Raw genomic sequence first — 20,231 nt, forward strand, 5'->3', positions numbered from 1 at the left:
TTTTACATATAACTAACCATGATTTTAGAAATAAGAAGTGAACATTTGATCGAAGCTTAAATGTTTATGAGAAAAGAAAGGACAAATTTACGTTATTTGTTATTCTGAATTGACAGTTTTTTTGCTGTAAATAATATATTATTTTTTAACGAATTGTTTTTTGCTTGTATCTCTTCATACTGTTGATACCGCAACGCAATATAACTCTTGTTGGTCGCATATCTAAGCGGACATTGGGATGATTATAACCTTTTTTACAAATGGATATGTTGATTAAAAGCAATCGCCACGCAATTTATACCAAATTGTATTTTTTCTAATCATTTTCTTTACGGATGTTATACATATACTTTGTAGAATATATATTATCTTGAAAAGAAAAACAAAGTGTTGTCTTGTTAGTAAACATCATTTATTTTGGCACCTCCGTTAATACGACGAAAAACGTCCATTATTTTCGGAAAATACCCGTTTTCGTGCGTCGACACAGATTTCTAGAGAAGATTCGACGTCTTTATTCTTGTTTAGGTGTTTCATTCGCATTCAGGCGTTCTGTGTCCTAATTTGCATATCAGGAATTTTATGAATTGTGTCTCCACAACAAAAATTCATCTGTTTACAACAAAAATGCCTATGGTGGAATTGTGGATAAAAGTAAGGCGAGAATCGGAATCGCAAATTAAACGAATGGCATTAAAGTGTCGAATGGTAGTGACAGTGTTTGTGTTTGATATTTCAGGTGAGGTTATTTACTAATGTTTAGTTCCGGCTAAGTGGCGGATATAGATGCCTATGCGTATTATTCAAACATTGATTAATAGCCTCGATAATTCTTATTTTGTCAATCCAATTCCCAGGCACGAATCAAAACACGCTTCCACGTTCTGTTTCAATTCCGTTCGCTGTGAATACCAATCGCTTTAGTGTAACTTATACAATGCTTGAATAATGTACAATATAGATAGATATTCATGTAATCTTTAGGTTACTGCGTGAAAACTGTGCTTGGTTAATTATAAGCTTTTTTGGCAATATCCATACTTCTGGTAAGTTGAATCAGACCACCGTATCATTTTTTCCTCTACATTGTTTTTATCTATGAAGGCCATAATGAAGATCAGACAATCATTTTCGTTTTCAAACATATCTCGCCTTTTTGGCTTACGTACGTAATTGTAGCCTGCGTTAAAAACGTAAGAAGGAACTATGACAATGATGATTTTGCCTTGCAAAAATGACGTGCATGTTGCGCGTAGTTGGAATAAAACTTTGGTTCTGTTATTCTTATCGGATGGGCGCTGACTGATTCGGATTTCGTTTCCAGGGTGCCAGATGCCAGAAAGAGAGTTGAGTGGCCTATTGTGAGAAATCAAGACTTGTTATAGTTAGTGAAATTCTAAGTGAACTACTTTTCGCGCATAATGTGACTCGTGATAACTTTTGATGAACGATTTCGTGGCAACATTTTGTAAAGAAACGTTTTTAAATTATTGATCGAACAAAATCCATACTATACCAGACAAGTGTCTTATTTCGATGAAAGTATAGTTCCGTGTTTATATGCCGCGTATGTATAGAAACGTGAGTATATTGCTAAAAGAATCGATAAATCAATTATGTTTAGAATATCATCCACATTGGACTGCTGTTTTACCGGTTCATATATCTTTTTAAGACATGTACATAAGATAATATCGTGCAATCACTAGCAATATCTCTCTAAGTGACCTGCCGGGTCTATCTCAGCAATTTGTCGGTTTTCAAAACGATATTTTTATATTCATAATTTATCAAGTGTTTGGTCGTGACTGTGGTGTTATGTCTAATGGCATGCAGGGAAGTAAATGGTAAGTAAACATTGATCTACCCTACGAGCAATTATCTAAACTATCTTGTTTAGATAATTGCTCGTAGATCTACCGAACTATAGAAACAATGATATTTAATTGACCACAACACGTTTTGGGTACATCTAAACGCCAACAGTGTGACATCATTACTACACTACTCGGTAATCCTCAAAAGTAGCTTAGAAATGACTCTACAGGCATTTTGTTAAGAAAGTTGGCAACGAGACTTTTCTAGACAATTTCGACATGCTGAATCCAAAAATCAATGTTGCCACGCTATATTTTGATATTAACAATGGCAAAATTTGGAATTTCAAATTTGCCTCCAAATTCACCTAAATTTGAAGAATATAATCTGGGATGTGTACAGTATACTTGTGAATCACGTGTAATGATTATATGGGCGGTGTTATGCAAAGGATACTTAGATCTAATTGATTGAACTTATAATCCTGATGAATAAAATATATTGGCATGATGAGACGATCTGATAGATAACAGTCAATAAGTTAACTAGACAATAATTCTAATCTACAATATATAGGTATATTGAATGTTATTCAATTGTTGCGATGTATCTGACTTAAGAATTTGGCAACATTAAACATTTATTGGATGTTTTCAGGACAGCAGCTGAACTGTATACACGAAGCGGATACGACAATCATGACAGTCGCAACACCGGCAGTTGTAAAACTAGGTGGCACCACTGTCGTACAATGTCAGGTTTCACCACCCAGTAAAAATGTCTGCGGTTTCAGAATATCATTGAGTGGCCCTTCAGAACAGTTTGGGTTTGATAAGACAAACTGTCCTCGTGGAGCTATCAGTGAACCCCGGTACACTGGACAATGTGACGTCACAGCTGGACGTTATGGTTTACGTATCAATAATATACAGATGACTGATGCTGGAGAATGGTCATGTGACTACATGAACTCTTTCCGAAATACTAGAACAGTAATTACTGTAGTAGGTAAGAAAGATAAACAAACTAATAAAGTCTCATTTTTATCATGTTCATAACAAAGAACGAAGTGTAAAAAAGTGTATTGATCACCACTTGATCCGAGTTATTTTGAATCATTAAGAGTTTGAAAACTTAACAAGTGACAAAACTAGTTTTGTCCTTTGATAGGGTTTTATAATTAGTTGGAGTAGGGTCCACCTCCTACACTCCTCTCTCCCCTAAAAAATCTTCAAATGAAATGTTCATCATACGTTTTCCGTTACGTTAGTCCGTGTTTTTATCACAATTTTTCAATAAAAGAAAAAGATAAACTGTTGACCCATTGTCTATCCAGTAACTTGCACAAGTTATGTTCATCTCAATTTTCAATCTTATGTTTGGCAAAAAAGTTCTTTTCAATTATCCTAACATTTGAATAAAATTCATTCCGAGGTGTCATGTGGAAAATACTCAAATGATAAATGATTTTCATTTCCCACAAAATCCGCACTCAAAGTTATCAAAAAAGGCAGGATGAAACGTGCAACATTTTACTCATTCTCCCAGCATCCGCCGTTGTAGCACATTGATTCATAAGCTGTCAGGATGTTGTTGATATATTTCAATAAACGACACTGAAGCGCATTCAAAATAGCCATTACATATTTTGGTTTTAATATAATTTCATATTTACAGCACCCCCGAGTGGACCAGTTCTAACATCTCAACCAAACGCCGCCATCAACAATATCGTCAAGGTTCGGGAATATTCACCATTAACAATCATATGTGACGGTTCACAGCCTGGTGCTACAGGACTGACGTATAAATGGAGTGGTGCCAATCTATCAGGACAGTCTAATAATAAACTCAGATTTCAGCCCGTCAGGAGAACTGATTCAGGTGTTTATACATGTACAGGATCGAATCTAGCAGGATCAGTCACTGGTAATATTACTATCGATGTGCTATGTAAGTATTTTCTAAACAGGAGCACGCGTAATCTTACTAATATCTAATTACTTCACATTGAAAGCTAATTTGAAGCAATCGCACTTGTTTGACTAGTGTGAATAGGTAGTTGTGTAAAACTAAATCATGTCTGTATGCCGATGAAAGCACATGCGTTCCAGCAGTACGTAATGTATAGTGCATCATCTTAAAGGTCTAACATATTGAAGTTTTAAATTGTATCGGTATCAAAAGATGTTTTTATCACGTAGAAATAAGGGGTGGGAGTGATCCCGTATCGTGCACAGTGAGGAGATGATTATCGTGAGACTTTCTCAAAATATGAATTCAAATGTGTGTAAGCCTGATACGACTGTGATTTTTTCTGTGATTGAATAACATGCAGTCGAAATTTGGTGTCGGACGAATCGTGGAAATGAACGTTAGAAATATATATTGAGTGTTGGTGGGACGTATTCTTGACATTCGATATTACCAGGCTCTACACACTACATGAAGTCTATTGGTCACGAATATGATGATCGGGCGAGTCCGACTTTTGAATTGGGACAATTTGAACAGCGAACTGGAACAAAAGAAAATGCTAGGAAATTAGAGGGAATTTATTTTGTTAATTCATCTTTGAAATTAACCCATGCTTTATGTTCTGTTTTCTATGATTTATATCTCCATGAAAGCATTATGAGATCTGGTTAATATTGATATGATTTTTTTATTGATTCTATAATCAAATTCGAGGCAATCTTTATTGTCCTTCATTTCAGACCCGCCAAGTGGTGTTACATTTCAAGGACCGACGTCACCCGTTCAGGAATCAACATCTGCTAACTTCACGTGTACAGCTACAGGGGGTAACCCGGAACCGAACCTCGCCATAACTAGAACACCAGAGGGCAGCGCTGTAATAAAGCAAGGAGGAAGTCCTCTTACATATTCAACATCCGTCACTAAAACAGATAACCAGGCAGTATATCGATGTAGAGCTACTGGGGCTGGTATACCAACACCAATGATTTCTAATCAAGTTAAATTGACTGTAAACTGTAAGTAATGCTGATAGTAAAAAATTGCCTACACTGTGTATGTGAGGAAAAGTAACGTGATTTAATGTCAATTCAAAACACCTTCAACAACAGAACGGTTTTTTAAATTGCATTTCCGAGATACATAATAGCAATTTTATACAATAGATTCTGAGTAAAAGAGCAAATTGAAAAAAAAAACAGTTCCTTATTTTACAGATGCTGCTGATTCTGTTTCGCTGACTCCAGTAAAGTCTGTAATTGTAAAAGGCACTTCAATTCGGTTTAGGTGCGCAGCAACTGGTGGAAACCCTGATAGTTACATCTACAACTGGCAATTCTCAACAGCACCGGGCGTCTGGAAACCTATCACATCTAGAAATGCGAACTATGTAATAGATAATTCATCTAGATCCGACTCGGGACAATACAGATGTAGAGCGACAAATATAGGAGGTTTTACCATCAGTAACATCGCTACCGTCGATGTTCAATGTAAGTGTCGATGTTCAAGTGCTTATAGTGAAAAAAAGATATTGTATTGGATTATATATAAGACAATTTTACGATTTTAATGATCAGATAGAGATAATCTATCGAAAAAGTGCTAATAGTGAAAGAAAGAAAACAAAGAAATTGTGAAATCTGATTATCTGAACATAAGAATGCTTTCTCTACGCAACAAAGAAACACCATCAGAAAAGTATTTGTTCCATTTCGTATAGATGCGCCAATTCTCATCGGACAAGTCAACCCCATTGCCGCTAATAAGGGAGATGTAGCTAAATTCACCATAAACTACGATGCGAATCCATCGGCAACAACTTTGACCTGCAATCGAAATCTAACAGATGATGGAACTGTCCCGATAAAAACTGGTTTAACGCAATGGCACGTCATTATTATATCGGTCCGAACGTCTGATTATGAATCTTATTCGTGTAGTCTCAATAATTCAGTCGGTAGCATAATAATTGATTTGAAACTCATAGAGACTGGTAAGTACTGCAGCAGGCTCGAGTTTTCATTTCGAGAAAACTTGGCGTCTTTAAAATCCGCAGCCACGAACCACGCTCTACATATCAGTCACGTATCAACCATTGTATTGATCGTGGTTTTGGTGATGATACTAGTTCGAAACTATGGGGATTATGAATCTAATTGCAAATGTTTGAATTTCCTTTTTGTTACAATTTCAATTAAAAATGGCTGATATGTGATTTCTGAAATGCGTCGAGGCTCCAGATTGATATCCTAGAAAGTTTGTTTCACCCAACTAGAATAGTCGATTCTCTACCAGAAATTCAAAACTGAACCCGATCCGCCTTATTGAACTTTCATCTTCTTGTTTATCTCTATTCCAGGGCCTCCTCACACCCCGTCATATCTGGCAGTCATTGCAAAAACAGCTGTATCCGTGACTCTGAGTTGGGTGTCTGAATTTGCGGGTGGCTCCGAACAAATGTTCACCGTCAGTTACATGGCATTGGATTCCACACAAATTGTCGATGCGGCTGGAATACCAGATCCTGGTTACAGAAAACCGGTGCAAATAAAAATAACCGGATTAAAACCAGCAACTGATTATCAGTTCAAAGCGAAAAGTGTCAACTTAAATCCTACTGATAATACGAGTCCGTTTTCTAATATAGTAACAACTAAAACAAATGGTAAGATATTGGAAGGCAATAAATTGTACTTTAAAAACACGGCTATCTATCTACCCTTCCAACGTTTGCATTGGCCCATTCCTTTAAAAATTTTCTTCGAAAAAATATGAGAATGTAATTCATCTAAGACTGATGCAAAAACCTACCCAATTTCACATTAAGCCTTGGAGAGTGGAAGCTCAGAAAAGTGAAACATGTCGTAGCCAAGCGAGTCGTGAGAATAATAACACAACTAGTATTTGTGCTAGTCGGATATATGATGGTTTCATGGATTATCCAATAAAAAATCGCTTAATAACTTAGCCATAGCTCTTGCTGAAAAAGCGTATGTATATCTCGAACAACGATTATATTTCAGCTATTCCGAACGCCATAAACTTTGTATTGAAGCGAGCTACTATAAAACGAGAAGGAAATCTTGTCCAGATAAAATCATTGCCGTTTCCCTCGAAATACAGCTTCTACGTGGAATACTGTATCGAAAATACAAAGCAATGTCGATCTACCAAACCGATGGAAAGTACCGATGTCCCAATAAATATCATGGTTACTATCGACCCCGATCAAGCATACAGTTACAAGCTGATTGTAACTGAGGGCGGCGACGTCATTGTGAGCCAGCAGATCCAAATACATGAAGGTAAAGCGTACTTGTACGCGGTGGGACTTCTTTATGTGCCTTTTGATCGTCCTGATGTACATTTACGGCGGTTGGCAATTCAAGACATCATTCGAGAAATTAAACATGATCAATATATTCTTGATTCTAGAATGAATGTACCATCAACTATTTTTAGTTTTAAAAGAATTCAATGAACCTATACCTTGTCTCAAACAATACGTACAAAATTGTACGCCATTTTTTAGATGATGACAAGACAAGCGAGACATCTTTAGTCCCAGCGATTATTGCTGGTGTTGTTCTTGGTAGCATAGCGTGTACTCTGATGGTGATCTTATTGGTTGTCCTTTTGATAAGGCTGATCAGAAACGGAGGTCTCGTCTTCCTGGACAAATCAAGTGGAATGTAAGTTCTTTTTACATTTGTTGCTCCTATTTTATCTCACCTTCTGGTTGCGACAGCGTTTCGAACAATACCACCACCTGGTGGGTTGATTTAGAAAAATAATCTTCCTGATAAGAGTTCGCCGATGATGATTAATACTATTTTAGATCTCTCGGTTACAAAACAACTATGAATAGTATAGATCTCAATCTTCTAATCCACAAAATTATTTTAAAGAAAATTGATCACTTTTTTATTTCAGGAAAACTAAAGCTAACGATTCAACCACAGGTAGATTTTATAGATAGAACAGATATGATACAGTGCTTTTATTTGTGCATGTTTTTCGGGCTTTTTAGTGTTGAATATTTCGTACAATGTGATCGACGAATATCATTGATAATATTGTTAACATTCCTGAACAGATTTTTCGTATCATTACAGTTTATTCTAACAGCAATGAAAATGAAATTGAAACCAATGACACAAATTCACGTACGTAGCATTTGAAACTAATATCATCTCTGTCGACTATACCTTTAATACCTGTTGTATATTTCAGGGCCATACGCTGCGGCAACTCCGTATATGAATGTGGCTTTTGGCGGTAAGTACGGTATTACCAAAGTTTGTTCCCTCCTGCGATCGTAACAGTTGGTTTAGGTATTTTACGTATGGTTTTCGAGGGCCCTCGAGGGAATCAAAAAATGTATTCTTTTTTGTGAATCTTTGATCTTATGATTATTTTTCGTTCTCAAATTTGATATAGTGGTTTTTAATCACTTCCCCTGATATCCTTGCGTATACGTTTTTATAAAAGCGTCCTGAAACTCACCGCATCTGGTTTCAAAATGTTCTTAGTCCCTTAATCTCATCGTTGTCAAGAAAATAGCAATTCCTTTACTGATGACCTGGAACCTGATTGCGAAACCTGCATTCATTGGTTCATTTATTCCAAGAAATATCTTTTCTTCATTTAAAGCGGAGCTTGAAATGGATCCAAACTGTTACGAAGAAATCAAGAACTAGCAGACGTTCAATCATAGGACGGTATGCATTGACCAACAATACATCGAGCTCCTTTGTCGCAATAAACAAATCTAATAACAGTTGGTTTCATGTCCGATACATCTAGGATCGCAACTCGAGAATGAAGTTACTTGAAACATTTACGAAAGTTACCGGGATGTCTGCTTGTTAGTTAACTTGTGCACAAACGATTAATATGATTCAGCTTAACGAGAGAAATCCCACAATAACGAAGCGAAGATTGAAAAATTCTATATCAGAGTTAGCGACGTTACGGCTATAACAACTGTACTGGCTAACACCAGTACGCCCGATGATGACTAACAGTTGTTAGCCGAAACGTCGCTCCTCAAATATAATCACTCTGATATAGAAGTTTTCAATCTTGGCTTCGTTATTGTGGGATTTCTCTCGTTATCATCATACACGGATATTGTGTATCTTCTTGTCTAATAATTCAGCTTGTTTATAAGTTGCATAGACGCAGCGATGTATTGGTGATAGCGAATTAGAAATCTTTTCTGTTAATCATCTATTGTTTGTATGAATTGAATTAGATTTATCTCTTTGCTTTGCTATCAAAGTATAGTCGTATTATTTATGTTAATCATATAAATTAGACTTCACCATAAGTTACCCTGTTGCGTGTTGTATCGAAAATCATGGACAGTAAAAGTTTTCTGTTATGATGAAATTTTGTAGCGAAATAAAATAAAAGAATTCCATTCAAAACTCGGCGGTCTTATTTTCATGAAGAATCTTCATCTCCATGTATTGATTTATTCATTGTCAATTTAATATTCCTCAGGTGACGCCTGGAACACGTGAAGCGTAGACTATCGTTTTTAAAATGCAGTGATTAAATGTCTAATTTATGGTGTTAATGTAATTTCAATTGAAAACGCGAAGCTCTAAACATGTATGAAGGGTGAACTTTTTGAGTGCCAAAATGTCTAATGTCTAGTGTTCTGTAGTTCATTTTCATATAGAAGTGTCTCGGGGATGTTCCGAATGAAAGTGAAGTGATGATTGTGAAATAAATTGTTTAACTCCATCTCGTATGCTGTTGTTTTGTAACCTTAGATTTTATGAAGCATTTGTGAATAGCGAAATAAATATTTAAGCGATGGTTCGATTCTATTGTTTTTTGGGACGCTTACAATTCCTATGTCCTTTAAAAGAGGATTTATCTTTGATCTATGTTTGATAAGTTTTGAAGGAAAATTCGATCGATGAAAGGAAACTGGATTTTAGAAAAACGATCTGTGATTGACGTTTTTTCAATGGGACTCTCGTACAAGGTAAATTTCGGTTAAATGTAGATAAGCCGAAGTAAAGAAAAATGAAGGTGATCTCGAAGTCTATTCAGTGTGGTCCGACATAGAGCCGATTGATTTATTAAAATACAGCAAAAAATATCACGAAAGTGGGGACCTCGACAGAACGTCACAACAGGGTGCCTAGAAACTGGGAACTTCTTTATTTTGGCAGCGTATATCATTACCTGCATTATTCGAAATTGATTGATGACATATAAGTTCAAAAATTCTAGACTATAATATAACAATTCCCAGGCATGAATTAAAACTTGCTTTTGGTGGTATTATTTATGACTATAGATACATACCACGTAACTTAGTGTCACTTACATAATAGATCTTGGTTGAAATCGGTATTTTAGATGAACATATCCAATCCTATTCACTGTTCGAAAACGACGCTCAATTTATCAGTAGCTTTCGTCAGAAGTCTGTATATTTCTGGTGAGTAAAATCTGCAAAAGATTAAATTTTCATCTCCTGCAAGTTGTTTCTATTCATGACCATTACTTTCGTTTTCAGCGTTTTCACAGCGACGCCATTTTGGCTTGATTAAAGCGTAAGCAGGAAACATAAATCGAATTTTTCTTTTAAAATCGATGGCGCTTATGTTGCACGTAATCAATTTTATACTATTTGTTGGTTTTTTATTTTTATTCCGGATTCCGTATCTAGGATGCCTAAGTAGATCGGCCTATTACTGAAGATCAAGAATTGGTAGTAGTGAAATACAATGAGAACAAACATCTGGTGACGGAACTATTCACGAATGATTTCGTGACCAAATTTTGGAAATAAAAGTCTTTCAATCCCTCAAGTAGTATCATCCATACGATAATAGACAAATGTGTTGTTTCGATAAAGATAGTTCAATGTCCATATGCAGCATGTATAGAAACGTAAGAAAACTACTGCTTTAACTAACACTCTACACTGAGAATACATCATTAATGTCTAGAATAGTATTTCAAATTGAACTGCCGCTTATTCATCATGCAAAATGTGTATGAATATAAACTCATATCGTCTAATGATTAGCAGTATCTCTTAGTTGCGGCTTAAATCTCAGTGATCTTTTGTTTAATGCCAAACTGATTTTTCTAATCAAGATACAGAAGTGTTTGGTCGTGATTCTGGTACTTTGTCTTATGTTGTGCAGTAGAGTAAACGGTGAGTGAACATTCATCCATAACTATTGGAAACAATATTGCATCTTATTTTGAACGTATTATCTAAATGCAAAATCATCATTACTGGAGTTCAGCTTTGTCCACCTGATGAGTGGTGAAGAGTTGATCAATGAATCAAAATCCACTATAATTAGCTAGACATTATAAATAACGATATAGAGGTATATTTTTGATTCTTTTTAATTTCTAATTTGTTGTTATGATTTAAATCTTTGTGATGACTTATTGATTATCATTTAAGTCTTGACCATATTTCTGGCTTTTGAGATGTCTGAAAATTGCTAGGTAATTTGATTACGTTATTGTTGCTTATGGTTATAGTTCATTCATCGTATATTCTTTAGGGGTGGTTTCTCGAAATTGTCATCACCAACGAGCAGCACCAGCTTATTGCCCTCCAGACCCACGTAAGTAGAACGATGCAAGCTCCAGATTTCGTGAAAAACACTAACTTAATACTAGTTATCCGGCCAACATATATATATATATATATATATATATATATATATATATATATATATATATATATATATATATATATATATATATATATATATATATATATATATATATATATATATATATATATATATATATATATATATATATATATATATATATATATATATATATATATATATATCCGGCTAGTTATCCGGCCAACATCCGGCACGAATCAGTAAGACTGATTCAGGTTTTTATACATGTATTGCAAGGAATCACGTTGGATCAGTTACTGGTAGTATTACTATCATTGTTCACTGTAAGTATTCATCTAACAAAAATACGTAAATAGGAAGTCTATTCATATTTGATTTTGGAAGTTTTTATCTGTTCGTATGTAGCTAACTACGTACCACTGAACTCCAAGACACTGCCCAGTGCCAGTTAAGTTAGTACTGGATGTTAATGTAAACGCGTCATTAATATGCAGTTGAGTTATGCTAGTGTTTGGTCATATGAACTCATGAATTCTGGCTTACGTAAGTCTTTGGAAGTATAGTAAGTACGGTTTTACATTTACAGCGTTGGCACCTCCTATCGGACCAGTTCTAAAATCTCAACCATTCCCCGTACGCAACAACATCGTCACAGTACAGGAGAATTCACCGTTAATAATCACATGTGACGGTTCACAGTCTGGAGCTACAGGGCTGATGTATATATGGAGTGGTGTCAATCTATCAGGACGGTCTAATAATAGACTCAGTTTTACACGAATCAGTAAAACTGATTCAGGTGTTTATACATGTACAGTATCGAATATGGCAGGAGCAGTTACTGGTAGAATTACTATCAATGTTCAATGCAAGTATTTATCTAAGCGTGAACGCATGCCATTTACTCATTTATTTTCTTATTCTAAACATTCACGCCAAAAAACTAGTTTTCAAACGGTTTTACATTTACAGCGTTGGCACCTCCTATCGGACCAGTTCTAAAATCTCAACCATTCCCCGTACGCAACAACATCGTCACAGTACAGGAGAATTCACCGTTAATAATCACATGTGACGGTTCACAGTCTGGAGCTACAGGGCTGACGTATAAATGGAGTGGTGTCAATCTATCAGGACAGTCTAATAATATACTCCGTTTTAGATTCGTCAGGAGAACTGATTCAGGTGTTTACACATGTACAGTATCGAATATGGCAGGAGCAGTTACTGGTAGAATTACTATCAATGTTCAATGCAAGTATTTATCTAAGCGTGAACGCATGCCATTTACTCATTTATTTTCTTATTCTAAACATTCACGCCAAAAACTAGTTTTCAAAAGTTTATTTATCGAGCGTTCATCGTCAAATTATCTGGAAATCAAATTACTGGATTCTGGCATCGAATGTTGAGGAGGTCTCAATGGTTTTCAGCGGAACATCATGTTGCAACTGTCTAAGCGCCATAGTTGTAGTTCTATTGCGACCATCGTCTTAGACGCAATTCTGTTAGGGTGTTTGCATTTGTTAGGGTGTTTGATCGATTAAGGGTGCTAAATAGGCTTAGTGTTGGGTTAGGCTATGAAATATATGTCGTTACGTCTGGTATCTTTTCATTCTTGGATATATAATCGACCATTTGCTAGGCGGATATTTGCACGCTTATGATGGGCGGTTCATGCCAGCACGACATTGTTCCATTGTTGATAAACGGTACATATCAGTAGCACTTCAAAAAACCAGGATCACTACTTAAATTTCGTCCGCCTTTGTATGTGGATATGGATGACGAAATAGATTCTGGGATCATAGGGAATAAAACTATTGCACAGAATCCAGGCAATCCATCAATAGGCCTTTCTACAGATACTTGATATCCCTTCAACATCCCAAACACGACGGTCTTTCTTATCAATCTGATTATCATGAAGTCAATTGCTACGATTATGATCGGGTGGGTGTCTTTTACAAAATCATGCGGCAATTGAACAGTGAACCGTAGAATCAAAATAGAAATTTATGTGGAAGATATCTTGTGAATTCATTGTTCGAAATAACTTATATTCCGTGTTTCATTTTGCATTCGTACGTATTCGAAAAAAAGAAGATCTGAATAGTTCTAAGCAGTTCCGTTACACATTTGAATTTAATTTTGGACAATCTTTATTTCACTTTATTTTAGACCCACCACATCGTGTAACATTACAAGGACCTACGTCAGCTGTTCAGGAATCCACATCTATTTTGTTAACGTGTACAGCTTCAGGGGGTAACCCGGCACCGAACCTCGCCATAACCAGAACACGAGGTGGCAGCATTGCGAAACAGGGAGTTCGTCATCTAACATATTCAACATCAGTCGCTAAAACAGATAACCAGGCAGAATATCAATGTACAGCTACTGGGACTGCTATACTAACACCAATGATTTCAAATAAAGTTAGATTAACTGTCTATTGTAAGTATTGCAGAAAGTTTCCCAAATTACTCGTTAGTCTCATGATGTGAATTCATGATGTGATACATTTTTATCTGGAAGAAAATATGTTACCAATTCAACTTTTGGTCCAGGCAACAACACTTTGGCAATTAAAGAAACTGAAGATGGAGAATGGGTTGCCGCCCAGCGGCCTCCAGTCCATATATTCAGCCAGTGTTGTTTTCCTCGTGAAAACTATTTAATGTATAGAAGCTTTGAAGTGAAGATGAAATTTTTTTAATCATTTATTTCAATTGAAACGTTTAGCCTGCTGCGTTCATTTTCGTTTGTCATATGCATTGCTTTTTATTTGTTTGCGTCACAGATCCGCCAAGTAGTGTCACATTGCAAGGACCGACGTCACCCGTTCACGAATCTACATCTATTGCAATAAGGTGTACATCTACAGGGGGTAACCCGATACCGACCCTCGCCATAACTAGAACACCAGGTGACAGCACTGTCAAACGGGGAGTTAGTCCTCTTAAATATTCAAAATCCGTCACTAAAACAGATAACCAGGCAGAATATCAATGTACAGCTACTGGGGCTGGCATACCAACACCAATGATTTCTAGTAAAGTGAAATTAACTGTCTACTGTGAGTATATATTATGATGGATAGTTTACCAATATTTTCTGTTGATAAATACCAATATGATTGATATTCATCAATCTAATTGATAACAGTATTATTTCTGTTAATTGAAGAAAGTCAAAACATCCCAAGTACGTTACTGTTTCACTTATTCTTAATGGTATACAATAAGGTTGTATTCGAGATAACAGTATCAATATTTTTCAACAAACGTTTAATTATATATTGATATTTAATTAAATTGATTTTAAAATTCTTTTAATTTTTACATCGTGGCTTTTTATCTTATTATCTGTTCGCCACGTTTGAGTGTGGTTATTGTACTAGTACCTGTTTTGTAGATCCGGCTGATTCTGTATCGCTGACTCCAATAAAGTCGGTAATAACAAAAGGCAATTCCATTCGGTTAAACTGTGCAGCCTCTGGTGGAAACCCTGATAGATTCACTTACGAATGGAAATTCTCAACTGGATCGGGTGTCTGGAAATCAATCGGATCCACAAATGACCATCTTGCCCTAAACAATCTATCAAAAGTTGATTCAGGACAATACCGATGTCAAGCGACAAATACTGGAGGTCTTACCATCAGTAATATTGCGATCGTCGATGTTCAATGTAAGTGTCTTTTTTGATTGGTAAGAAAGTGCGTTATATCAACTTGTCTACTTTTGGGTACCACCAACTTTAAAGATAAGTTCTCATTGAAAACAACTATGACATTGATTTACATGGAACCAATCCCTCAAGTTCAGAACGTCATAATCGGGACCCGATTTCTTGAATCATATCAAACTCACCAGCTGGATAGAGATCAATTTACAAGAACGCATGGCAGATATCTGCTGCTTGCCTGAACTTTTTGATTTCATTCATAAGTGCTTTAAGTCAAAGAGCAAACATTGTAATGGATTTGTTTTAAAGTTCTTTCACATATACAACGTCAGCGGAGATTTTTTTCAATTTCCTTTAGATGCACCAAAACTCTCCAGAGAATTCGAACCCGTTGCTGCACAAATAGGAGAATCTCTTGAATTTGCGATAAACTACGACGCGAATCCAACTGCGACAACTTTAAATTGCAAGCATGATGGAGCAAACTTTGAAACTAACGTGATTAAAACCAGTTTAATGCAATGGGGTATCATCATACAATCAGTTCAGGCGTCTGATTATGGATCTTATTCGTGTAGACTCAAAAATTCAATTGGTGGTATAGAAGTCACCCTAAAACTCATTCAGGCGGGTAAGTACTACTGCAGGCGGAAGTGTTTATTTCCCCCGAAACGGCGTTTTCAAATCTGCAGTCGTAAATAACCAGCTTCTTGGTGGCATACAACGACATTCTATTGTGAGATCGTAATCGTCAAGTCTGTTTAAGGTGTGAGGATATCTTATCTCTGGTAGATCGTGTTTTAGTTTGGTTTTTTAATTGAAAATATCTTACCTACAGTTGTAGACTATTTCAGGAAAGGTCTGGATGGCAAAGATTGTGACAAATGATGATGATCCTTATATTGTGTCTATTATTTCTGTTGTGTACACTCTAAACTGGGAATAGGCACGATCAGTTCTTTTTGAAAGTACCCTTATCTTTTATCTTTTTTTTCATTTTAGGACCTCCACAAACTCCATCAAATCTGTCAATCGTCGCGAAGACAGCTGTATCTGTGACGCTGAATTGGTTTTCAGAATTCGAGGGTGGCTCCGAACAAACGTTCACCGCCAGTTACAGGGCATCAAACTCCACAAAATCCGTTAATAAAACTGAAATACCCGACCCAGGTTATAGAAAACTGGTGCAAACGAAAGTAACGGGTTTAAAACCAGCAACTGATTATCAGTTCAAAGTGAAAAGTGTCAACTTAAATCGTGGTGATAATACAAGTCCATTTGCTGATATAGTTACAGCAAAGACTAACGGTAAGATTGAAGACACGTCATGTGTAAAACATGCATTGGGAAGGGAAGAGATACAGTTAACCTTGCCTAACCTATTAAAGCGGCACCGGCAAAATCGGTTGGCTAAAGTTCAATTTTTTTAATACGATAGAAAGTCAGAAATGAATTTCGTTTATATCGAGTAAATCACCGGAAGTCCGAGTTGGCCATGTGTGAGTAAGCCAAGGTTTTATGCAGTTAAATATCAAATATTACACGTCTCTACTTTGATACGGTGGACTGCTTAAAGATGTATTTTTCCATCTTTTGGTGCATGCGTTTTCATTACTAGCGGCACTTCATCACAAATTATTTCGTAGTTCACTTCAACAATGTTCACTCATCAATGTTTCAAATCTAGGAGAGTTTCAGCCTAGGAGAGTGCAATTTAGCCTCTATCATTCAGTTCATGTGCATCTTTTTCAGCTATTCCCACTTCTATAAATACGGTGTTGAAACAAGCTACGATCGCACAGGAAGGAAATCTTGTCCTGGTGAAATTATCCTCGTTTCCGTCGAAGTACAGCGTCTATGTGGAATACTGTACGAAGGATACGAACCAGTGTAATTCTACCAAACCGAAAAAAACCGATGGTTCGATAAGTATAACGTTTAAAATCGATCCGGGCCATGAATACAATTACAAACTGATTGTTACTGAGAGTAGTGACGTTATTGTGAGCAAACTGCTTCAATTGAAAGAAGAAGGTACGTATGAAATATTGTCAGTGAGTTCTATGAAATTCATTTTGGTTAATTTACGCTGGTTGACAACTCAGAGAGATAATGAACATAAGCAACTCATAGTCTTATCACCGAATTTTCATTTTCACTGATTGAAATTGAACATAATTTGTGTAACTGTATCAGATGGCGGCTGTGTTTTTCAGTGAGTTAAGCAATACGTATCATATGTGTAACTTGTACACATATTGGTATTCAAAATATCTGAATTACTTCTAAAATTGGGCATCTTCTTTTCAGTTGATGACAAGCGGACTTTAGTTCCACTGATTATTGCTTGTGTGGTTCTTGGTAGCGGTAGCATAGCGTTTACTCTGGTGATGATCTTATTGATAGTACTTCTCATTATAATACTGAGAAATGGAGTTTGGAATATGAGGGGAAAGTGAGTTTTTAAAGCAATTTTTTACCCGATCGTGTCATTCCCGCACGAAATGCCCTGTTTTGAATGGTCTAAGTAGAACAGCAATGTCTGTCAACCGTTGCTTTGAACTTGGCACAAACCATTAAAAGAAACGACGAAGTTCCTTTATCAACGATTCACCTCATTAATTCCGAGATAGGTTCATGAATTTTGATGACAAGCATATTTTTCTTGATACTACAAAATGGCTGATTAAAAGTTTCCAAATTTGATGAGATGATAACCTAAAAGCAAAACGTTTATACTGGACACGGGCGTAACTGGTTTTATTACATGTTATGTCACTTTTGAGTCAATTAGAATCCCATTAATTCTTTTAAACCGATCATTGAGGTATCAATGACTTCATTTGCTAGATTTAAATTTGGTACCGAACGTAATTCGTCAAAATTAGTCTTTCGTTTCAGAAAAACCGATGAGTCAACACTAGGTAAATAAAAGCTTAATGTAGAAGAAGAGTTGAAAAATATTTCATCGCATTTGTGATTGAATACGATCGACGATTTATAAAGTCTATGTATTTTGTTATAGTATTGATTATATCGATTGTTCCTGAATGGTTTTCAATATTGTGATTATTACAGTTTATTCAAACAGTAATGAAGCCCATTGCAAAGACTCACGTATGTATATTCGTGACATCTTATACCTTCTTATCTCCCTGTGAAATGCGTTCACTATTGATAAAATCATATTTCAGACGCTTACGCCGCGGCAAAACCGTTCGAAAATGTGGCTTTTAGCGGTATGTATTCTTGGTCTTCTTATTACCATACATAGGCCCTATAGATTTTCAGGATGATGTCCTGAACAAAAATAAGGCATATCCTGGATTCTCTGTATCCAAACCATTGGTTGGTTGCTTATTTGAAGTCCCTAACAAGTTACCACACGTGGTAGGAACGAAATAAGGGATCTGAAAATTGGAAATCGATGTACAGATAGTTGGATGTAAATTTCATGGACCTTTGTTTCTAATATTAATTTCCAAAGCTTCCCGGCCGCATCCTCAATTTTGGTCAAGTCCTGATTTTTTTATCTGCATGCATCTATTACGTTTAGCCTTTTATTTTTCGTAATTTTAAAGCCGAGTCTGAAATCGAACCGAACCATTATGAAGAAGTGAAGAAATAGCAAATACGTACTGTTTCGACCAGCCGGAAATGTTTGCTGACTTTGAGAAGACGTGTTACCTGCAATAGATGACCCTTTCACGCTAGATATTGATTCGAACTTCGCTACTGGATACCATATAATACGGTGGCTGATTCGGGCCGTGTAAAGAAAAATTACAGACGTTGCAAATTTTTCTTTACGGACGCGTGATAAAACGACTTCTTCTCGCTTTATCGCGCAATTAAACGAATAAATTCCGTTTTATCGTGGCAATTTCAAGTTTCAACGTGTTGTAATTTTCGTTTAATTGCGCTATAAAACGAATTTTAGGCGACCGTTAAGAAATTTGCAACGTCTGTGATCTTTTTTTTTACATGGCCCGAATCAGCCACCGTAGTTTATCAACTTGTGCGTATGAACGATTTACGTAATCTAACTTGTTTATAAGTTGCATGGATTCAGCGACGTACTACAAAAGTGATGATCCTTGCAGCGAATTGGAAAATATATTCTGTTGATTGTCTATTGTTTTATATGAATTGAATTAGATTTTACGTTTTAATATCATTGCTTTGTTATCATAGTCATATTATTTATGTTAATCTTATGAATGAGGCTTCGCCTTAATTACTCTGTAAAATTGACCAGACGCGAGTTTCATTTAAATTCATGGAAAGTTTTCTGTAATGAATTAACGAAACAATAGAATTGTGTATAACAAATCCGTTGGTCCTATATCTATAAAGCATCTCCATCGTTGTATTAGTCTGATCATAGTTAATTAAACGTGCCTCATGTGACCTGCGGAACATTTAAAGTGTAGCGCAATTCCGAAAGTGTAATAATGATCGAATTTCTGTTGATTGGATTGTAATTTTTGACGTCTCGGGTGAAGTCCTAAACGCATGTTGAGTGCGAACGATCCCGTTTTGAAAGTGCGGATAAATTGTCAAATGTCTGGTGTTTTATAGTTTATTTTCAATTAGAAAAATCTCGAGCGAAGGTGAAGGGAGGATTGAGGAAAAGTATTTTATCCCTATCTTGTATGCTCTTTTTATTTTGTAATCAGGAATTTTTACTGTAAATAATTTGTGAAAACTGAAATACACGTAAACGTTAATATGATGGTTCCATTTTATTTTTGAAAGGCTCTCAATTTTCTACTTCTTTTAAAAGAGGATTGATCTTTAATTTACGTTTAATGAGTTTTGAAGGAGCAATCGATCCACGAAAGCTAACTGGATTTTGGAAAATTATCTGAATTATTTGAAATTCCGTCTTTGGACTCGAACCTATTAGGTCAATTTCAGTAAGATGTAGATGAGATCTAAAAAAGCCAAAAAATCAAAAGCCATCCTTTTCTTGAACCATCCGATATAGACATTACGAAGTAATCGTGAAGTCGGTTCATGCTGTATGAATGAAAAGTTACCTACTTTTCATCTTTCGTAAAATCAAAATCTGTGAAGACGGTGAAATGACTG

General features: G+C 35.9%; 2 protein-coding genes across 7 annotated transcripts; both read left to right on the forward strand.

Annotated features, from left to right (window-relative positions):
• Nucleotides 1-950: 950 nt before the first annotated feature.
• On the forward strand, nucleotides 951-9,589 carry LOC141900966 (contactin-5-like). Of its 2 annotated transcripts, XM_074788004.1 has the most exons (16): nucleotides 951-1,046; nucleotides 1,325-1,581; nucleotides 1,796-1,847; nucleotides 2,476-2,826; nucleotides 3,496-3,771; nucleotides 4,536-4,814; nucleotides 5,013-5,288; nucleotides 5,519-5,791; nucleotides 6,158-6,463; nucleotides 6,822-7,103; nucleotides 7,331-7,490; nucleotides 7,732-7,760; nucleotides 7,914-7,964; nucleotides 8,032-8,076; nucleotides 8,452-8,519; nucleotides 8,605-9,589. In XM_074788004.1, exons 2-15 carry the CDS (start codon nucleotides 1,561-1,563, stop codon nucleotides 8,496-8,498), a joined length of 2,448 nt encoding a protein of 815 aa, XP_074644105.1. In that variant the 5' UTR covers nucleotides 951-1,046; nucleotides 1,325-1,560; the 3' UTR covers nucleotides 8,499-8,519; nucleotides 8,605-9,589. The 2 variants fall into 2 exon arrangements, with proteins under 2 accessions (XP_074644105.1, XP_074644104.1); XM_074788003.1 differs by having other exon boundaries at nucleotides 8,452-9,589.
• A 532-nt stretch (nucleotides 9,590-10,121) lies between these two features.
• Nucleotides 10,122-19,850, forward strand: LOC141900965 (nephrin-like). 5 transcript variants are annotated; one of them, XM_074788001.1, is made up of 18 exons: nucleotides 10,156-10,261; nucleotides 10,340-10,376; nucleotides 10,493-10,716; nucleotides 10,927-10,987; nucleotides 11,352-11,414; nucleotides 12,034-12,315; nucleotides 12,420-12,701; nucleotides 13,629-13,904; nucleotides 14,251-14,526; nucleotides 14,865-15,140; nucleotides 15,496-15,768; nucleotides 16,140-16,445; nucleotides 16,890-17,171; nucleotides 17,448-17,592; nucleotides 18,039-18,061; nucleotides 18,216-18,254; nucleotides 18,332-18,376; nucleotides 18,719-19,850. In XM_074788001.1, exons 3-18 carry the CDS (start codon nucleotides 10,663-10,665, stop codon nucleotides 18,763-18,765), a joined length of 2,730 nt encoding a protein of 909 aa, XP_074644102.1. In that variant the 5' UTR covers nucleotides 10,156-10,261; nucleotides 10,340-10,376; nucleotides 10,493-10,662; the 3' UTR covers nucleotides 18,766-19,850. The 5 variants fall into 5 exon arrangements, 3 of the variants coding, with proteins under 3 accessions (XP_074644100.1, XP_074644103.1, XP_074644102.1); XR_012618798.1 differs by lacking the exon at nucleotides 10,340-10,376 and having other exon boundaries at nucleotides 10,122-10,261; nucleotides 18,163-18,254; XM_074787999.1 differs by lacking the exon at nucleotides 10,340-10,376 and having other exon boundaries at nucleotides 10,122-10,261.
• The last annotated feature ends 381 nt before the right edge of the window (nucleotides 19,851-20,231 follow it).

This window comes from Tubulanus polymorphus, chromosome 3 (assembly GCF_964204645.1).
Source record: "Tubulanus polymorphus chromosome 3, tnTubPoly1.2, whole genome shotgun sequence".
In the NCBI taxonomy this organism is placed as follows: Eukaryota; Metazoa; Nemertea; class Palaeonemertea; order Tubulaniformes; family Tubulanidae; genus Tubulanus; species Tubulanus polymorphus.